This window comes from Monodelphis domestica, chromosome 6 (genome assembly GCF_027887165.1).
Source record: "Monodelphis domestica isolate mMonDom1 chromosome 6, mMonDom1.pri, whole genome shotgun sequence".
In the NCBI taxonomy this organism is placed as follows: domain Eukaryota; kingdom Metazoa; phylum Chordata; class Mammalia; order Didelphimorphia; family Didelphidae; genus Monodelphis; species Monodelphis domestica.
In genome coordinates, this window is record NC_077232.1 from 288,712,776 (window position 1) to 288,727,753 (window position 14,978).

The 14,978-nt window shown below is 38.2% G+C and overlaps 1 protein-coding gene across 1 annotated transcript in view; it reads right to left on the minus strand.

Moving 5' to 3' along the window:
• PARM1 (prostate androgen-regulated mucin-like protein 1) overlaps window positions 1-14,978 on the minus strand; it is a 136,893-nt gene that overhangs the window by 11,169 nt on the left and 110,746 nt on the right. Inside the window, exon 3 of the mRNA XM_007495679.3 lies at window positions 13,642-13,720. Within this exon, the coding sequence (XP_007495741.1) occupies window positions 13,642-13,720 (79 nt within the window). The remainder of the gene's footprint in view (window positions 1-13,641; window positions 13,721-14,978) is intronic.

A 14,978-nucleotide genomic window follows, 5' to 3' on the forward strand; every position in this document is an offset into this window, starting at 1 on the left:
ATGAATCAGGCACTGTACTCACTAAGGAAGGAAGGATAGCATCCTAGAGGTTGGTAGATAACAGCTATGCAGAATCTTGATTAGGTGATAGATATGGCTTGAATGAACCTCAATCAAGGAGATATGTGATGATGGGAGGATGAAAAGTGAGAAGTGGCAATGGCAGGGCAAAGAATGCTCCAACTTCTCCACTGTGATAAATGAGTTGGGGCCATGAATGAAAATGCAACCATTGATGGAAAAGGTGGCCAGGGATGTCACGTAATCATGAAGTTTTAGTGAGTGCAAGAAGAAGAAAGTATTGAGAAAGGGAATGGTTTAAGATGAAAGTGAATTTGTTACCAATGGGACAGGTATTCCAGAGGGCACCAGGTGTGATTTTTATGTGTAAAATGAGAGGGTTAGACTTAATGGTCTCTTTGGTTTCTATTTAATTCTAAAGCCTTCTAAGCAAGATAGGGTTTCTTGGAAAATAGAGGAAAGAGTGGGTAATGGGAGAGTATGGTAGGGGGAGATATATGCTAGGAAAAGGGGTTGGTGAAGTGCTTTGTGGGAATTACCAAAAGGGACATGGATCTAGGCATCTAGAGATAGGAGCTTGAATAATTGCTGAGCACCATAAAAGATCACCCTATAGCTTCTAATAAAAATGAGAAGAAAAAGTAAAACAAAAAAGTAATTGTTTCTCTGAGAGTAGTGATTTATTTTTCACACCCACACTCTCTTAAATGGTATTTTCAAGAAACTGAGTCAAGCTTGAGGTGTGTTAATAATTATAATAGATGTAGAATGAAAAGGACTTTAGGAGTCTTAGCATCCAATTTTTTCCTTTGAGGAAATCAAGGTTTGGAGAGATCAAGATATTTACCTTTTTTTTCAGATAGAAAATAGCTAAGCCAAAATTTGAAACCAGAGTCTTCAACTACAGGTCCAAGCTTCTATTTACTGACATTTCTAGAGAGTCACTATGGCTGTGTGGTTATCAAGCTGTCCTTGATTTTAATTTCTGCCTCTGATATACTATATTATCACTAGGTGACCATTTAACCCAAGCAGTTTTCTAAATCTTTAGGTCAGTGATGGCAAATCTGTGGCACATATGCTAAAAGGGCATGCAGATCCCTGTCTGCAACCTGTCAGAGTTAGTTACTAGAAAGCCAGAGGGACTTGGGGTGTAGCTGTTCCCCTCCCCCTCTTCATGCACCTGAGGACATTCCTCATTTCCCCTCCCCCTCTGCCCAGCAGACCAATGGGAGTGCTTCCTTCCTCCTCTGTCTGGGGTTAGGGGTAGAACCAGGGGTCAAGGTGGGGGTGGGGCAGGGACCAGCATTCAGTCTCTGGGGTGTGGGGTGGGACATGGCACTCGGTCTCTAAAAGTTTCAACATTTAATTTAGAATTAGGCCCAAGGGCTTTAAAAGACTGCCTGCCCTTTCATCCAGCAATACCACTACTAGGTTTGTACCCTAAAGAGATAATTATGAAAAATGTTTGTACAAAAATATTCATAGTCGTGCTCTTTGTGGTGGCAAAAAAATTGGAAAATTGTGCTAAAAGGAATGATAAACTGGAGATATTCCATGTGAATTGGAAAGACCTCCATGAACTGATGCAGAGTGAAATCAGCAGAACCAGGAGAACATTGTACACAGAGACTGAAGCATTGTGGAATGATCAAATGTAATCAACTTTGCTGCTGATAGCAATGCAATGATTCAGGATAATCCCGAGGGATTTATGAGAAAGAACGCTATTCACATCAAGAGAAAGAACTGTGGGAGTAGAAATGCAGAAGAAAAACACATGATTGATCACTTGCTTATATGGGTATATGATTTGGGGTTTTGGTTTTAAAAGATTACTTGATTATAAAAATGAATACTATGGAAATAGGTATCAAATAATAATACATGTATAACTCAGTGCAATTGCTTGCCAGCTCCAGGACCAGGGGAGGTAAGAGGGAAGGGGGAGAAAATGAATCATGTTACCATGGAAAAATACTTAAAAATAAAAAAAAAAAGGTTCACCATTACTACTCTAGGTTATGAAATGAATAAAAATCCCCATTAGAGAATCTCCACAGTGAGTTCCTCATATTAGTGAAATTATACATGTAAATGTAAATAAAATTAGATTATATACTGTAAAATTGAAATTTGAACTCTGGACTTCAATCCCCACAAGTCCTTGCTCCACTTCCCCAAAATGCTTTGCAATCTCACGGAATTCTGAGGTGGGCGAGATCGAGAAGGTACTTAAGCTGATTGCAAAGGCTTTTGAGTCTCTCTCTTTCACTCTTTTTGGACTTCCATTTTGGGGCAGACGTGGCTCTTTCCATAATGTAGGTGAGGTCTTGTCTAGGCCTCTGGCCTAGGCACATTTTCCTTATCTTGTATTTTCTTTAATCCTTAATAAAACTCAAAAAAATATAATATTCCTTGCAGAGAGAAACTAATTTCAGATGCCCCAGTCTCCCCTAAATTTTAACTGTTACAATTACATTATTTCTTTTGATCCCAATAACTTACGGCTTAATGACATAAATATTACTATAGCCCATTTGCAGAGATGAGGAAATTGAGGTTCAGAGAACAAAGGAGACTTGACCAAGAGGGAAAATTTGCAAGCATTAGAACTTAACAGGTATTTAAAAATTTTTGAATCCTAGGTCAGTGGTATTTTTATTTGGTTATAGAACAGTCACTTTCTTTTTGATCTTTTTGCTATTGGAAACCAGTCGTCATAAACTAAGAAGCCTCAGAATATAGACTCTGCTCTAGCATTTTGGACATTTGAGAAAAAGGTGACGGGGAGATGGACTTCCAAACTGAGGCAAAACCTCACCTTAGAGAAAAATACTTTTGATTCCTAGTAATTTTCTAAGCATTGGATAAGAGTGTGTATGTCTAACTTTTTCTTGATGGATGATGCTGAGGGGAGGAATAGGGGAAGTCCAAGAGGCTGTTAAAACAGCGCTTGAAGGGATTTTATTGTGGGCTTAAGATCTGTGAGGATCATTAACCTACTGCTCCTTTTGCCCAAGTTCTTAAAAGAGCTGCAGCAGAAAGGGTTTTTCCTTAGGGGATTTCTGTATGAGAAATCTGTTCATTTGAGTTTTCAATGTCAAAGATCAATAATGATCCTCCATTTTCATCTCCATGAGAACCATCACTAAGGAGGAGGCATTGTGCAAGGGAGACAATTAGGACTCAATTCAGTTTGTTATTTCATTGACCTTTCTTATCTGGGATAAAGTTGGCTAAAAAAAATTATTCTGTTCTCTTGGAAATTTTATAAAATTTGAATCAGTTATCAGTTAGCAGCTAGAACAAATTTAAACAGCCCATTAATAAAACTTGCAGATTTTATTTCCTAATCTTTTTCTAGCTGGGGAAAATGAATGTAAAAGAGGAAAGCAATTATTATTGTGGTTTCTAGCATCCCATCAGTCCTTTATTCCTAGTCACTGATTCGAGATGGTTTGCATTTATCCTTATTCTTGGCTACAGCAGGGTAGAAAGTTTCCTCTGGGCTAGACCAATACCAGAGATTCTACTCCAGGAGTTCTTAACATGTTAACGTGTGTTATGTCGAAGACTGGTGAAGCCTATAAACTCCTTCTTAGAATCATGTTTTCAAATACACTAAATAAAATATTTTTGTCATTATTCAGTCATTTCAGTTGTATCCAACTCTTCAGGACTTCATTTGGATCATTTGGGGTTTTCTTGGCAGAGATACTGGACTGCTTTGCAATTTCCTTCTCAATTTCATTTTACAGATGACGAACTGAAGCAAATAAGGTTAAGTGACTTGCTCAGGGTCACACAGCTAGTTCTGAGACCAGATTTGAACTCAGGAAGATGAACTTTTTGACTTCAAGCCTGGAACTCTGTCTACTGAGTTACTTAGCTCCCCTAGTAAGAAAATATATAAGACAGCAAGGGAAACTGAATTAAATGGAAACAAAGTTCATAAAGACTGGGTTAAAAACTCCTGATATATCACTGGTGGTGGTGGTGTAGTGTGTGTGTGTGTGTGTGTGTGTGTGTGTGTGTGTGAGAGAGAGAGAGAGAGAGAGAGAGAGAGAGAGAGAGAGAGAGAGAGAGAGAGAGAAACGGAGAGAGAGAAACAGAGAGAGAGAGAGAAACAGAGAAACAGAGAGAGAGAGAGACAGAGACAGAGACAAACAGAGACAGAGACAGAGAGAGAAACAGAGAGACAGAGAGAGAGAGAGAGAGAGAGAGAGAGAGAGAGAGAGAGAGAGAGAGAGAGAGTATTTGGTGGGGGGCCTGAGGATCAATCTTTTTGTAGATTCTCCTGACATGGAAGTTCTTTCGGGAGATCTGTAAAGATTGTACATTTAGAACTGGAAGGGACCTTTGAGGATCTAGTTCCTTTATTTTATTTAAAAAAAACCCTTACCTTCTATCTTAGAATCCATACTGTGGATATACCTATCCATCCATAGGATGATTTGTTCTAAGGCAGAAGAGTGGTAAAGGATAGGAAATGGGGATGAAATGACTTGCCCAAGGTCACACAGCTAGGAAGTGTCTGAGGACAGATTTGAACCCTGTCTTTCTTTTCTGTCTTTGTCCAGAACTTCCTGCCTTCTTGGCCCTGGCTCTGTCTACTGAGCCACCTAGTGCCTCCCCCCCCCCCCCCAAGGCCCCTTTATTTTTGCAGAGAAGGAAGTTAAGACTCATTGAGTTTCAGTGACTTCATCAACTTCATATAGTTAGAAAACGTCTGAGGTGTGATTTGACTCTGCATCCAGTACTCTTATCTGTCGTGCCCCATGTTTAAATTGAAAAAAATCCCATTTAACAAATGGGCCATGTACTAAAAGTTTTTTCTAAGTCAGACATTTGAAACTTGGAAGGTAGTTTGACTTGTAGGACACTTGCTAGAATTCTATCTGACTCATGCTATAAGTGAAGTACAATATTTTCAATGAAAATGATCAGAACACAGTACCATTAAAATATTAATAAGTAGAAAAACAATATCCTTGAATGTGACATAAGATAAAATTTAAATTAAATAAATATTTAAATAATAAATGGAGAAAGATTCTGACAAGGACCTTTGGGGACTTTTTATTTTGATTTTTTGTTCTGTTGCTCAGTCATTTTTCATTTATGTCTGACTCTTCATGACCCCATCTAGGTTTTTTTTGGCAAAGATACTGGAGTAGTTTGCCATTTCTTATTCTAGCTCATTTTACAGATGAGGAAACTGAGGCAAACAGGGTTAGGTGACTTACCCAGGGTCATGACAGTTAGTAAGTGTCTGAGGCTGGATTAGAATTCAGGAAAATGAATCTTCTGGATTCCAGGCTCAGCACTCTATTCATTATACTACCTAGCTGCCCCATCTTAGGCACTCTTCATTTATGTTGGACCTGGTGCACAGACCCAGCACAGACTGAGCCCTACTGAATCTCTAGAACTCCTGTATAAAGCGATTTATCAGCCTCAGCTTCTTTCACAGAATAGAAGTGAGTTTTTTTTTTTCAAAGACTTGTACTACAATGTTTGGCTCTTTGGCTACTATGTAAGGATACTATGTAATATGTTCCAATATTTTCCTTTTGGACTAGACCTATGCTATCTGTGAAATTAAAAAAAAAATTCTGTTTTGAATTTCAATAAAATTGGTTTCTCTAGATGGCGGCATAGAGGCAGCAAACATTCAGACCTCTGAAAACCCTTCCTTACAGATTGCAAACTAAATGCTCCTAGGGGATTGAAAATCAAACATAACAACAAGACAGAGCCAAGGAACCCTCCTGCTGGACTCAACTTAAAAGGTATATCCGCAAAAGCCAGAATTCGAGAACACTCCAGTTTAAGGGGAAGGAAGAAGGAAGGTCCTGGGACCCATCCCCCACCTAGAGTGCTAAGCCTCTAGTGGCAGCTGAAAACTCTGGGCGGGCAAAGGCTCTGGTCTGGAGGGAGTACCTTGTGGGCAAAGCTGTGCCAGGCTCAGAGCGTCCAACACAGGCAGTGGGGGAAGCAGACAGAGGAGAAACACAGAGCTCAGAGTGGGAGGCATACTTGCAGCAGTGGAGACACTCCAAATCCCCCCCTCCTGCCCCATTCCTGAGGTTTTGGCTTCAGCAACCCAGCCAGACTTAATCACATCAAAGCTTCCAGAGGACCTGGAAGCTCAAGCACCAAAACCCCTTCCCCACAGACTGATGGATTTAATCCCATCAAAGCATCCAGAGGGCAGAGAAGCTCAAGCTCCAACAGTCCTCCCCCGTAGACTGCACTGAGAGATTTACTGACAAAACTCCAAGAGTGAAGGTGGAAAGAAAAGCCCAAAACTACAAAAAAAAAAAGAGAGGAGCAAGAGCTCAGACAACAGCAGGGAGTAAGAAGGGGTAAATATGAGAAAACAAAAGAAAGAGAAAAAAGAAATTACAATCAACAGCTGCTATACAGGCAATGAACAAAGAGCAAATGGAACAGAGAAGGATGAGGGAACTCCAAGCAAAAAAACAGAAAACCTAGTGAATTGGATACAGGTTCTGGAAGAACTCAAAATACAATTCAAAACACAATTAAGAGAGGCTGAAGACAACTGGGAAAACAACTTAAAAAGTAAGATAAGTCATCTGGAAACAGAAGCACTTGAACTAAAACAAGAAAATAGTGATTTTGAAAGCCAAAATTAATCAGCATGAAAATGAGGCAAAGGAGATGAAAGATGACCTCCAAAGAAAATCAGATCGGAAGGAGAAGGATGACCAAAAAGGCAGGGATGAAATCCAATCTTTAAAAACCAGAATACAACAATTCGAAGCAAGTGATTTCACAAGGCAGCAGGACACTACAAACAAAATCAAAGAATGAAAAAAATTGAGGAAAATATGAACAACTTCATTCACAAAACAGAAGATTTAGAAAATCATTCCAGGAGAGACAACTTAAGAATCATTGGTCTACCAGGAGACCAAGACAAAAGAAAAAAGCCTGGACATAATTCTACAGGAAATGATCCAAGAAAACTGCCCCAATATTTTAGATTGAAAGAATCCACAGATCACCTCCTGTACTTAATCCCCAATGGACAACACCCAGGAATGTTATAGCCAAATTCAAGAACTATCAGACCAAGGAAAAAATATTGCAAGCTGCTAAGAAGAAGTCATTCAGATACCATGGAACCACAATGAGGATAACACATGGTCTGGCTGCATCTACACTGAAGGACCAAAAGACATGGAATATGATATTCTGGAAAGCAAGGGAACTAGGTCTACAACCAAGAATCAACTACCTAGCAAAACTGACTATATTCTTACAGGGGAAAGTATGGTCATTTAGCAAAATAGAAGAATTCCAAGCATTTGTAAAGAAAAGACCAGAAATGAAGAGAAAATGTGATGTCCAAGTACAGAACTCAAGAGAATCATCAAAAGGAAATTTAAAAAGATGGAATAAAGAAAAACAAAACAAAACAAAAAAATAACTTTTTTAAAGAGACCTAATAAGTTAAAATGATATGTATCCCTATAAGAAAAGAGCTCATTGTTAAATTTTAATAATTGTGATTATCACCTGGGCAACTATAAGAATTACACTTAGAGGGAACAGTGACAAACTGTATAGGATGAAATGCCAAGACATAAATATGTAAATAGATATATGTATGCATAAATACATATATATATATGTGTGTGTGTATATATATATATATATATATACACACACACAGCTAGAGCAAAAAAAGGTTAATACTAAAAGAAATGGGAAAAGAAAAAAAGGGGGTAAATTTATATGTCACAAAGAAGCTCATTGAAGGATAAAGAGGTTGGAGATAGGAAATACTCAACTCTTGCATGCATTGAAATTGACTCAAAGAGGGGAGAATGATCCAATCCATTGTGGCAGAGAATTGATTTGTGCCCTATATGGAAGTAGAAGGGTAACAAATGGACTGGTGGGGAGGAAAGCAGTACAAGGGAGGGAGAGGGTAAGAGGTAGTTTAAAAAGACTGTAAAGAAAATAAGGGGGGAATAAGAAGGGAGAGGGGGTAGAAAGGGAAGTAAAATAAGGGTGGGAATTAGGGGGACTGATTAAAAACAAAACATTGGTGTAGAAGGAAATAGTGAAAGAAGAAAAGGCAGGACTACGAGTAGTAATCAAAATGCTGGGAAATATACAACTGGTAATCATAACTCTGAATGTGAATGGAATGAACTCACCCATAAAACTCAAGTGAATAGCAGAGTGGATTAGAATCCCAAACCCTACCATATGCTGTCTATAAGAAACACACAAGAGGAAGGTAGATACATACACATAGGGTAAAAGTAAGAGGATGGAGCCAAATCTATTGCGCATCAACTGATAAAAAGAAGGCAGGAATTTCAATCATGATATCTGATTCCAAAGCCAGGCAGGTCAAAAACAGAGAAAAAGAAACTATAGACCAATCTCCTTAATGAATATAGATGCAAAAATTTTAAATAGGATACTAGCAAAAAGACTCCAGCAAGTGATCACGAAGGTTATTCACTATGACCAGGTATGATTCATACCAGGAATGCAAGGATGGTCAATATTAGGAAAACCATCCACATAATTGACCATATTAACAAGCAATCCGACAAAAATCACATGATTATCTCAATAGATGCAGAAAAAGCCTTTGATAAAATACAACACCCATTCCTATTGAAAATACTAGAAAGTATAGGAATAGAAAGGCCTTTCCTAAAAATAATAAACAGTATATATCTAAAACCATCAGCAAACATCATCTTCAATGGGCATAAACTAGAAGCCTTCCCAATAAGATCAGCAGTGAAACAAGGATGTCCATTATCACCTCTATTATTTAACGTTGTACTAGAAACATTAGCTGTAGCAATTAGAGAAGAAAAAGAAGTTGAAGGAATTAAAATAGGCAATGAGGAGACCAAGCTATCACTCTTTGCAGATGATATGACGGTCCACTTAAAGAATCCTAGAGAATCAGCCAAAAAGCTAGTTGAAATAATCAACAACTTTAGCAAAGTTGCAGGATACAAAATAAACCCACATAAGTCATCAGCATTTCTAAATATCTCCAACACATCTCAGCAGCAAGAAATAGAAAGAGAAATTCCATTTAAAATCACCCTAGGCAATATAAAATACTTAGGAATCTATCTGCTCAGAAAAACACAGGAACTATATGAACACAACTACAAAACACTCTCCACACAATTAAAACTAGATCTAAGCAATTGGAAAAACATTGATTGCTCATGGGTAGGATGAGCTAACATAATAAAAATGACAATCCTACCCAAATTAATTTACTTATTTAATGCCATACCCATTGAACTACCAAAAAACTTTTTTACTGAATTAGAAAAAAACTTAAAATTCTTTTGGCAGAAGAAAAGATCAAGGATATCCAGGGAAATCATGAAAAAAATGCAAAGGAAGGAGGCCTTGCAGTCCCAGATAACTCTAAATACCCAAACTGTAAGGATAATTTTAGTGTTTTGACTTAAAATCTAAGTAAGTGGTTGCCATGGGAAATTCCCAAATATGAAAATACTAAAGTCAGCTGGGATTTATGGAGATTTTAATTAATAAAGAAAGAAGGAATAAAGGGAAGGGGAGAGAGAGAGAGAGAGAGAGAGAGAGAGAGAGAGAGAGAGAGAGAGAGAGAGAGAGAGAGAGAGAGAGAGAATTAATTTAAACTGCTCTGGCTCAGGCTGAGCCAAGCAGTAGAAAAAGGGAGCCTAAGGGAGAGCGAGATAGTCTTCATCACTCCCCACAAGCTGGGTTCTTCCACTCAGAATTGAAATTCCTCTCCAAACTGAATTCAATTGTCTCCTGACTTTTTACTCCTTCCTTTTAAAGAAACTTTCTCTTATGTCACCTCCCCTAAATTTTCACATCTACCAATCACAGTAGACACTTTTCCCCAGGACTGTCCATTCTTAGTTGTCATTTTCTTTGGTTTTCACCTTCCTTGGTTAGATTAAATCTTCTGAGTACTTCACACCTCTTTGTTAAGCTTGACTTTTGTAAGCTACTTGACCTTTTTAGGTACTAATTTAACCTTTACAAGTACTTAACACCTTTTTGTATTAGATCTAAAAATAGACCTAACTTAATGTTCTAGCTTTACTATAAGGTATGAGTTGGCTACTTTCATTGTTTATTCAGGAGTTTAGAACTTTATCTTCCCCTAAGGCACTGTCTGAGTAGGGTGGAGTGATTTTAAAAGTTCCCAATACATTCCTGATCAAGTATCTCCATTGTTACAATAGGGGAATAGCTTAACCAAATCTTCTAAGGTACAATCTGAGTAGTTTTTAAGATTCATATATCAAACTATACTATAAAGCAGTGGTCATCAAAACAATTTGGTACTGGCTAAGAGATAGAAAGGAGGATCAGTGGAATAGACTTGGGGTAAGTGACCTCACCAAGACAGTCTATGACAAGCACAAAGATCCCAGCTTTCGTGACAAAAACCCACTATTTGTTAAAAACTGCTTGGAAAATTGGAAGACAGTATGGGAGAGATTAGGTTTGGATCAACATCTCACACCCTACACAAAGATAAACTCAGAATGGGTGAATGACTTCAATATAAAGAAGGAAACTATAAGCAAATTAGGTGAACACAGAATAGTATACATGACGGATCTTTGCGGAAGGAAAGACTTTAAAACCAGGCAAGCTCTAGAAAAAAAATCAGAAAATATAAAACCAATAATTTTGATTACATCAAATTAAAAAGCTTTTGTACAAATAAAACTAATGCAATCAAAATTAGAAGGGAAGCAACAAATTAGTAAACAATCTTCCTAACAAAAACCTCTGACAAAGGTCTAATTACTCAAATTTACAAGGAGCTAAATCAATTGTACAGAAAATCAAGCCATTCTCCAATTGATAAATGGGCAAGGGACATGAATAGGCAATTTTCGGTTAAAGAAATCAAAACTATTAATAAGCACATGAAAAAGTGTTCTAAAACTCTGATAATCAGAGAGATGCAAATCAAAACAACTCTGAGGTATCACCGCACACCTAGCAGATTGGCTAACATGACAGCAATGAAATGTAATGAACGCTGGAGGGGATGTGGCAAAGTTGGAACATTAATGCTTTGCTGGTGGGGTTGTGAATTGATCCAACCATTCTGGAGGACAATTTGGAACTATACCCAATGGGCTCTAAAAGACTATCTGTCCTTTGATCCAGCCATAGCACTACTGGGTTGGTACCCCAAAGAGATAATAAGGAAAAATACCTGTACAAGAATATTCATAGCTGCGCTCTTTGTGGTGGCAAAAAATTGGAAAATGAGGGGATGCCCTTCAATTGGGGAATGACTGAAGAAATTGTGGTATATGTTGGTGATGGTGATTGTGATCAAAGGAATAATAAAGTGGAGGAATTCCATGAGAACTGGAATGACCTTCAGGAATTGATGCAGAGTGAGAGGAGCAGAGCCAGGAGAACATTGTACACGAAGACTGATACACTGTGGTACAATTGAATGTAATGGACTTCTCCATTAGTGGCAATGCAGTGATCCTGCACAACTTGGAGGGATCTACAAGAAAGAACACTATCTGCATTCAGAGGAAAAACTGTGGGAGTAGAAACACAGAATAAAAACAACTGCTTGAATACATGGGTTGAGGGGATAAGGATGGGGATGTAGACTCTAAATGAACATCCTTATGCAAACACCAACAACATGAAAATAGGTTCTGATCAAGGGCACATGTATTACCCAATGAAATTGCGCATAGGCTGAGAGAAGGGTGGGGGAAGGGGAGGGAGGGAAATAATGTGATTCTTATAACCAAGGAATAATGTTCTAAATTGACTAAATACATTAATTCAAGAATTAAAAAAATAAAATTGGTTTCTTTTATAATCCTAGGAATTTTAAAATGTATTTATATTTATGTATTTAATATTTAATTATGCATTTAAAAACATCCTTTTGAGAAGGATCCAAAGGTTTCTCAACTCCTAAAGGGGTCTGTTAGGATGCCATATTGCCTTCTTTAAAGATTATTAGCACTGTGAATTAGTTTTAATATCATTTCAAAATGTTGTGTTATTCTTAGACTTATTAGTTTTGATTCAGGTTGATTTGGGACTCAAAGATAGGATGAAGTTCATAGGATCTTCTGGGAAGTGTCTTAGATGGGGATATGATGAGCTAGTTCAATCAGCAGCTGATTATTACATTTTCATTGGGAATGTTTACATCTTTGGAAATTGGCAAATTCTACAAATTGGGGTTTGAATTATTGTTTTGGTAATTGTGTAGTCAAAAAAGCAGTGGAGAGAATGTTAATAATGCAAATTAAAATTAAAAGTGAGTTATGATATGTATCTTCTGTCACAGCATATGGAAATATGTATTGTGTGAAAGCACTGGTACAATCTGTATTAGACTATTTACCACTTTAGGAATGGGAAAAGGGAAAGGAGAGAGTTTAAATTGCAAAATGTAAGAAAACAATTGTCCAAGATTGTTTCCTTCCTCCCTCTCTCCCTCCCGTTCTTTTTTCCTTCTTTCCTTCTTTCCTTCTTTCCTTCTTTCCTTCTTTCCTTCCTTCCTTCCTTCCTTCCTTCCTTCCTTCCTTCCTTCCTTCCTTCCTTCCTTCCTTCCTTCCTTCCTTCCTTCCTTCCTTCCTTCCTTCCTTCCTTCCTTCCTTCCTTCCTTCCTTCCTTCCTTCCTTCCTTCCTTCCTTCCTTCCTCCCTCCCCTCCAGTAGTCAGGGATAGGCAATGGGGGTCAAGTGACTTGCCCAGGGTCATACAGTTAGGAAATATTTGAGGCCAGATTGAAACTCAGGAAAATGAGTTTTCCTACCTCCAGGCCCAGCTCTTTATCCACTGTGCCACTTAGCTGCCCTTGAATGAGACATATTTTAAATACTTTAAATGGTTGAGGAGGCCTATGGGTTATGCACAGTTAATTCTATATAGAGGATGCTTTGATAAGTGTTATTTGGATTGAATTGGTACTGGGGGAAATATTGACTATAGAGAATTTAACTGAGGGTGAAGAAAAATGGTTGTAGGGAAAACCTGTGGTTGATCAATTGTTATATTTTATAGACTGGCTACTAGGATGGATGCCCCGGGGGCTCACACTGAGAGACATCCAATGTCTGACTGGTATGAACAGTAGGTTCTCCATTCCAAGCTGAAACCCATATGAGACACATTTCCTTTAATATGTCAGAAAGACCCAATATTTCATCTCTTTGCCATAGCACAAATGGCCTCTTTTTCTATATCTGGATGATACAGGGCAGAATGTCTATTTTATTCTATTGTAGCACTCTGCCACTGGTCAATTCCTGCTCACATCTCAGGAACCTGAGGAATAAAGAGACTTCACAGCAACTCAGCAAATGATAGTGCTTTTCCTCTGAGATGATCTCTAAAGGATTCTGGCTATATTTTATTTGTACATAGCTGCTTATGAGCTTTTTTTAAAAAAACTTTCTTTGTATCCCATCATTCCTGGCACATAGTAGGTATGTAATAAGTTATTTTTGAGCTTATTATTAACTGACAGTTGGAGCTTGGAGCTATCAGACACCATGGTTTGATTCATGATGGAAAATGAGGCAAATGTTACCTGATCTTCAGATAGGCTGCTACTCCAAATACCAGCAATACCACTGCAATTACTGTCACAGTAATGGCTACAATGCTTCCTGCAAAGAAGAGGAGAAAAAGACAAGGAGTTAAGTGATTTGGTAAAGTACATGACTCTGCTCCCTGACCAACCCCATTATTTTCTCTAGAGAAGGGTGAAGCCAAATATTCATGTCTACAATTCTTTTTTTCCCATCTTTAATTTCTTTCTTTCTTTCTTTCTTTCTTTCTTTCTTTCTTTCTTTCTTTCTTTCTTTCTTTCTTTCTTTCTTTCTTTCTTTCTTTCTTTCTTTCTTTCTTTCTTTCTTTCTTTCTTTCTTTCTTTCTTTCTTTCTTTCTTTCTTTCTTTCTTTCTTTCTTTCTTTCTTTTCCTTCCTTCCTTCCTTCCTTCCTTCCTTCCTTCCTTCCTTCCTTCCTTCCTTCCTTCCTTCCTTCCTTCCTTCCTTCCTACCTCTCACCCTTCTTTCCCTTCCCTTCCCTTCCCTTCCCTTCCCTTCCCTTCCCCTTTCCTTCCCTTCCCTTCCCTTCTCTTCCCTTCCCTTCCCTTCCCTTCCCTTCCCTTCCCTTCCCTTCCCTTCTGTTTTAGAATTGATTTCAATTCTAAATTCTGCTGTCTCCCCCTCTAGACTGAGCTCCTCAAGGGCAGGGACTGTCTTTCTTTTGTCTTTCTTTGCAACCTCAGTCCTTAGAACAGTGCTTGACACCAGACAGGTAGACAGGTAGACACTTGGTACATGTTTGTTGAAAGACTGATGGCTATTGTCTTTCTTAGCCATTACTTATTATTGATGAAATCAAGCTGTGTGGAGGGGCTGGCCTTGGAATTACTAGCTCATGTTTCCAGCTGTGGCATTGTCCATGTAATTTTAGACTTGTCATTTAAAGCCTCTTGGTTCTTCATCATCGTCATGCATAGAACTGGTTTGTACTATGACTTACATACAAATAAAGCACCTCCCACTGGAAGGGAGGTGGTTGGTCTAGTGCGTAGCAAACTGGTTGGTGAATAATTTGGGCTTACTGAATGACTCTGGCATATTACACATGATTAAAGTAATTAGGCTGTTCATAAAAATAAACAAATCAGAACTCTCATGTCTAAATGAGTGGGATCTTTTTACACATGGTACTAAATGCTAGAAATACAAATACAAGTAAGCAAGACAACCTTGCCTTCAAGAGTCAAGGACCACATAGAGAGATACTGGAAAGGAGGAGAACCAGGAGGGACATTATGAAAAGCCTGGGAAATGGCATGGAGTCCTGAGCTCTGAAAAAAAGCAAAAGTTCACTTATGAGAACTAGGCAGTTAGGTGG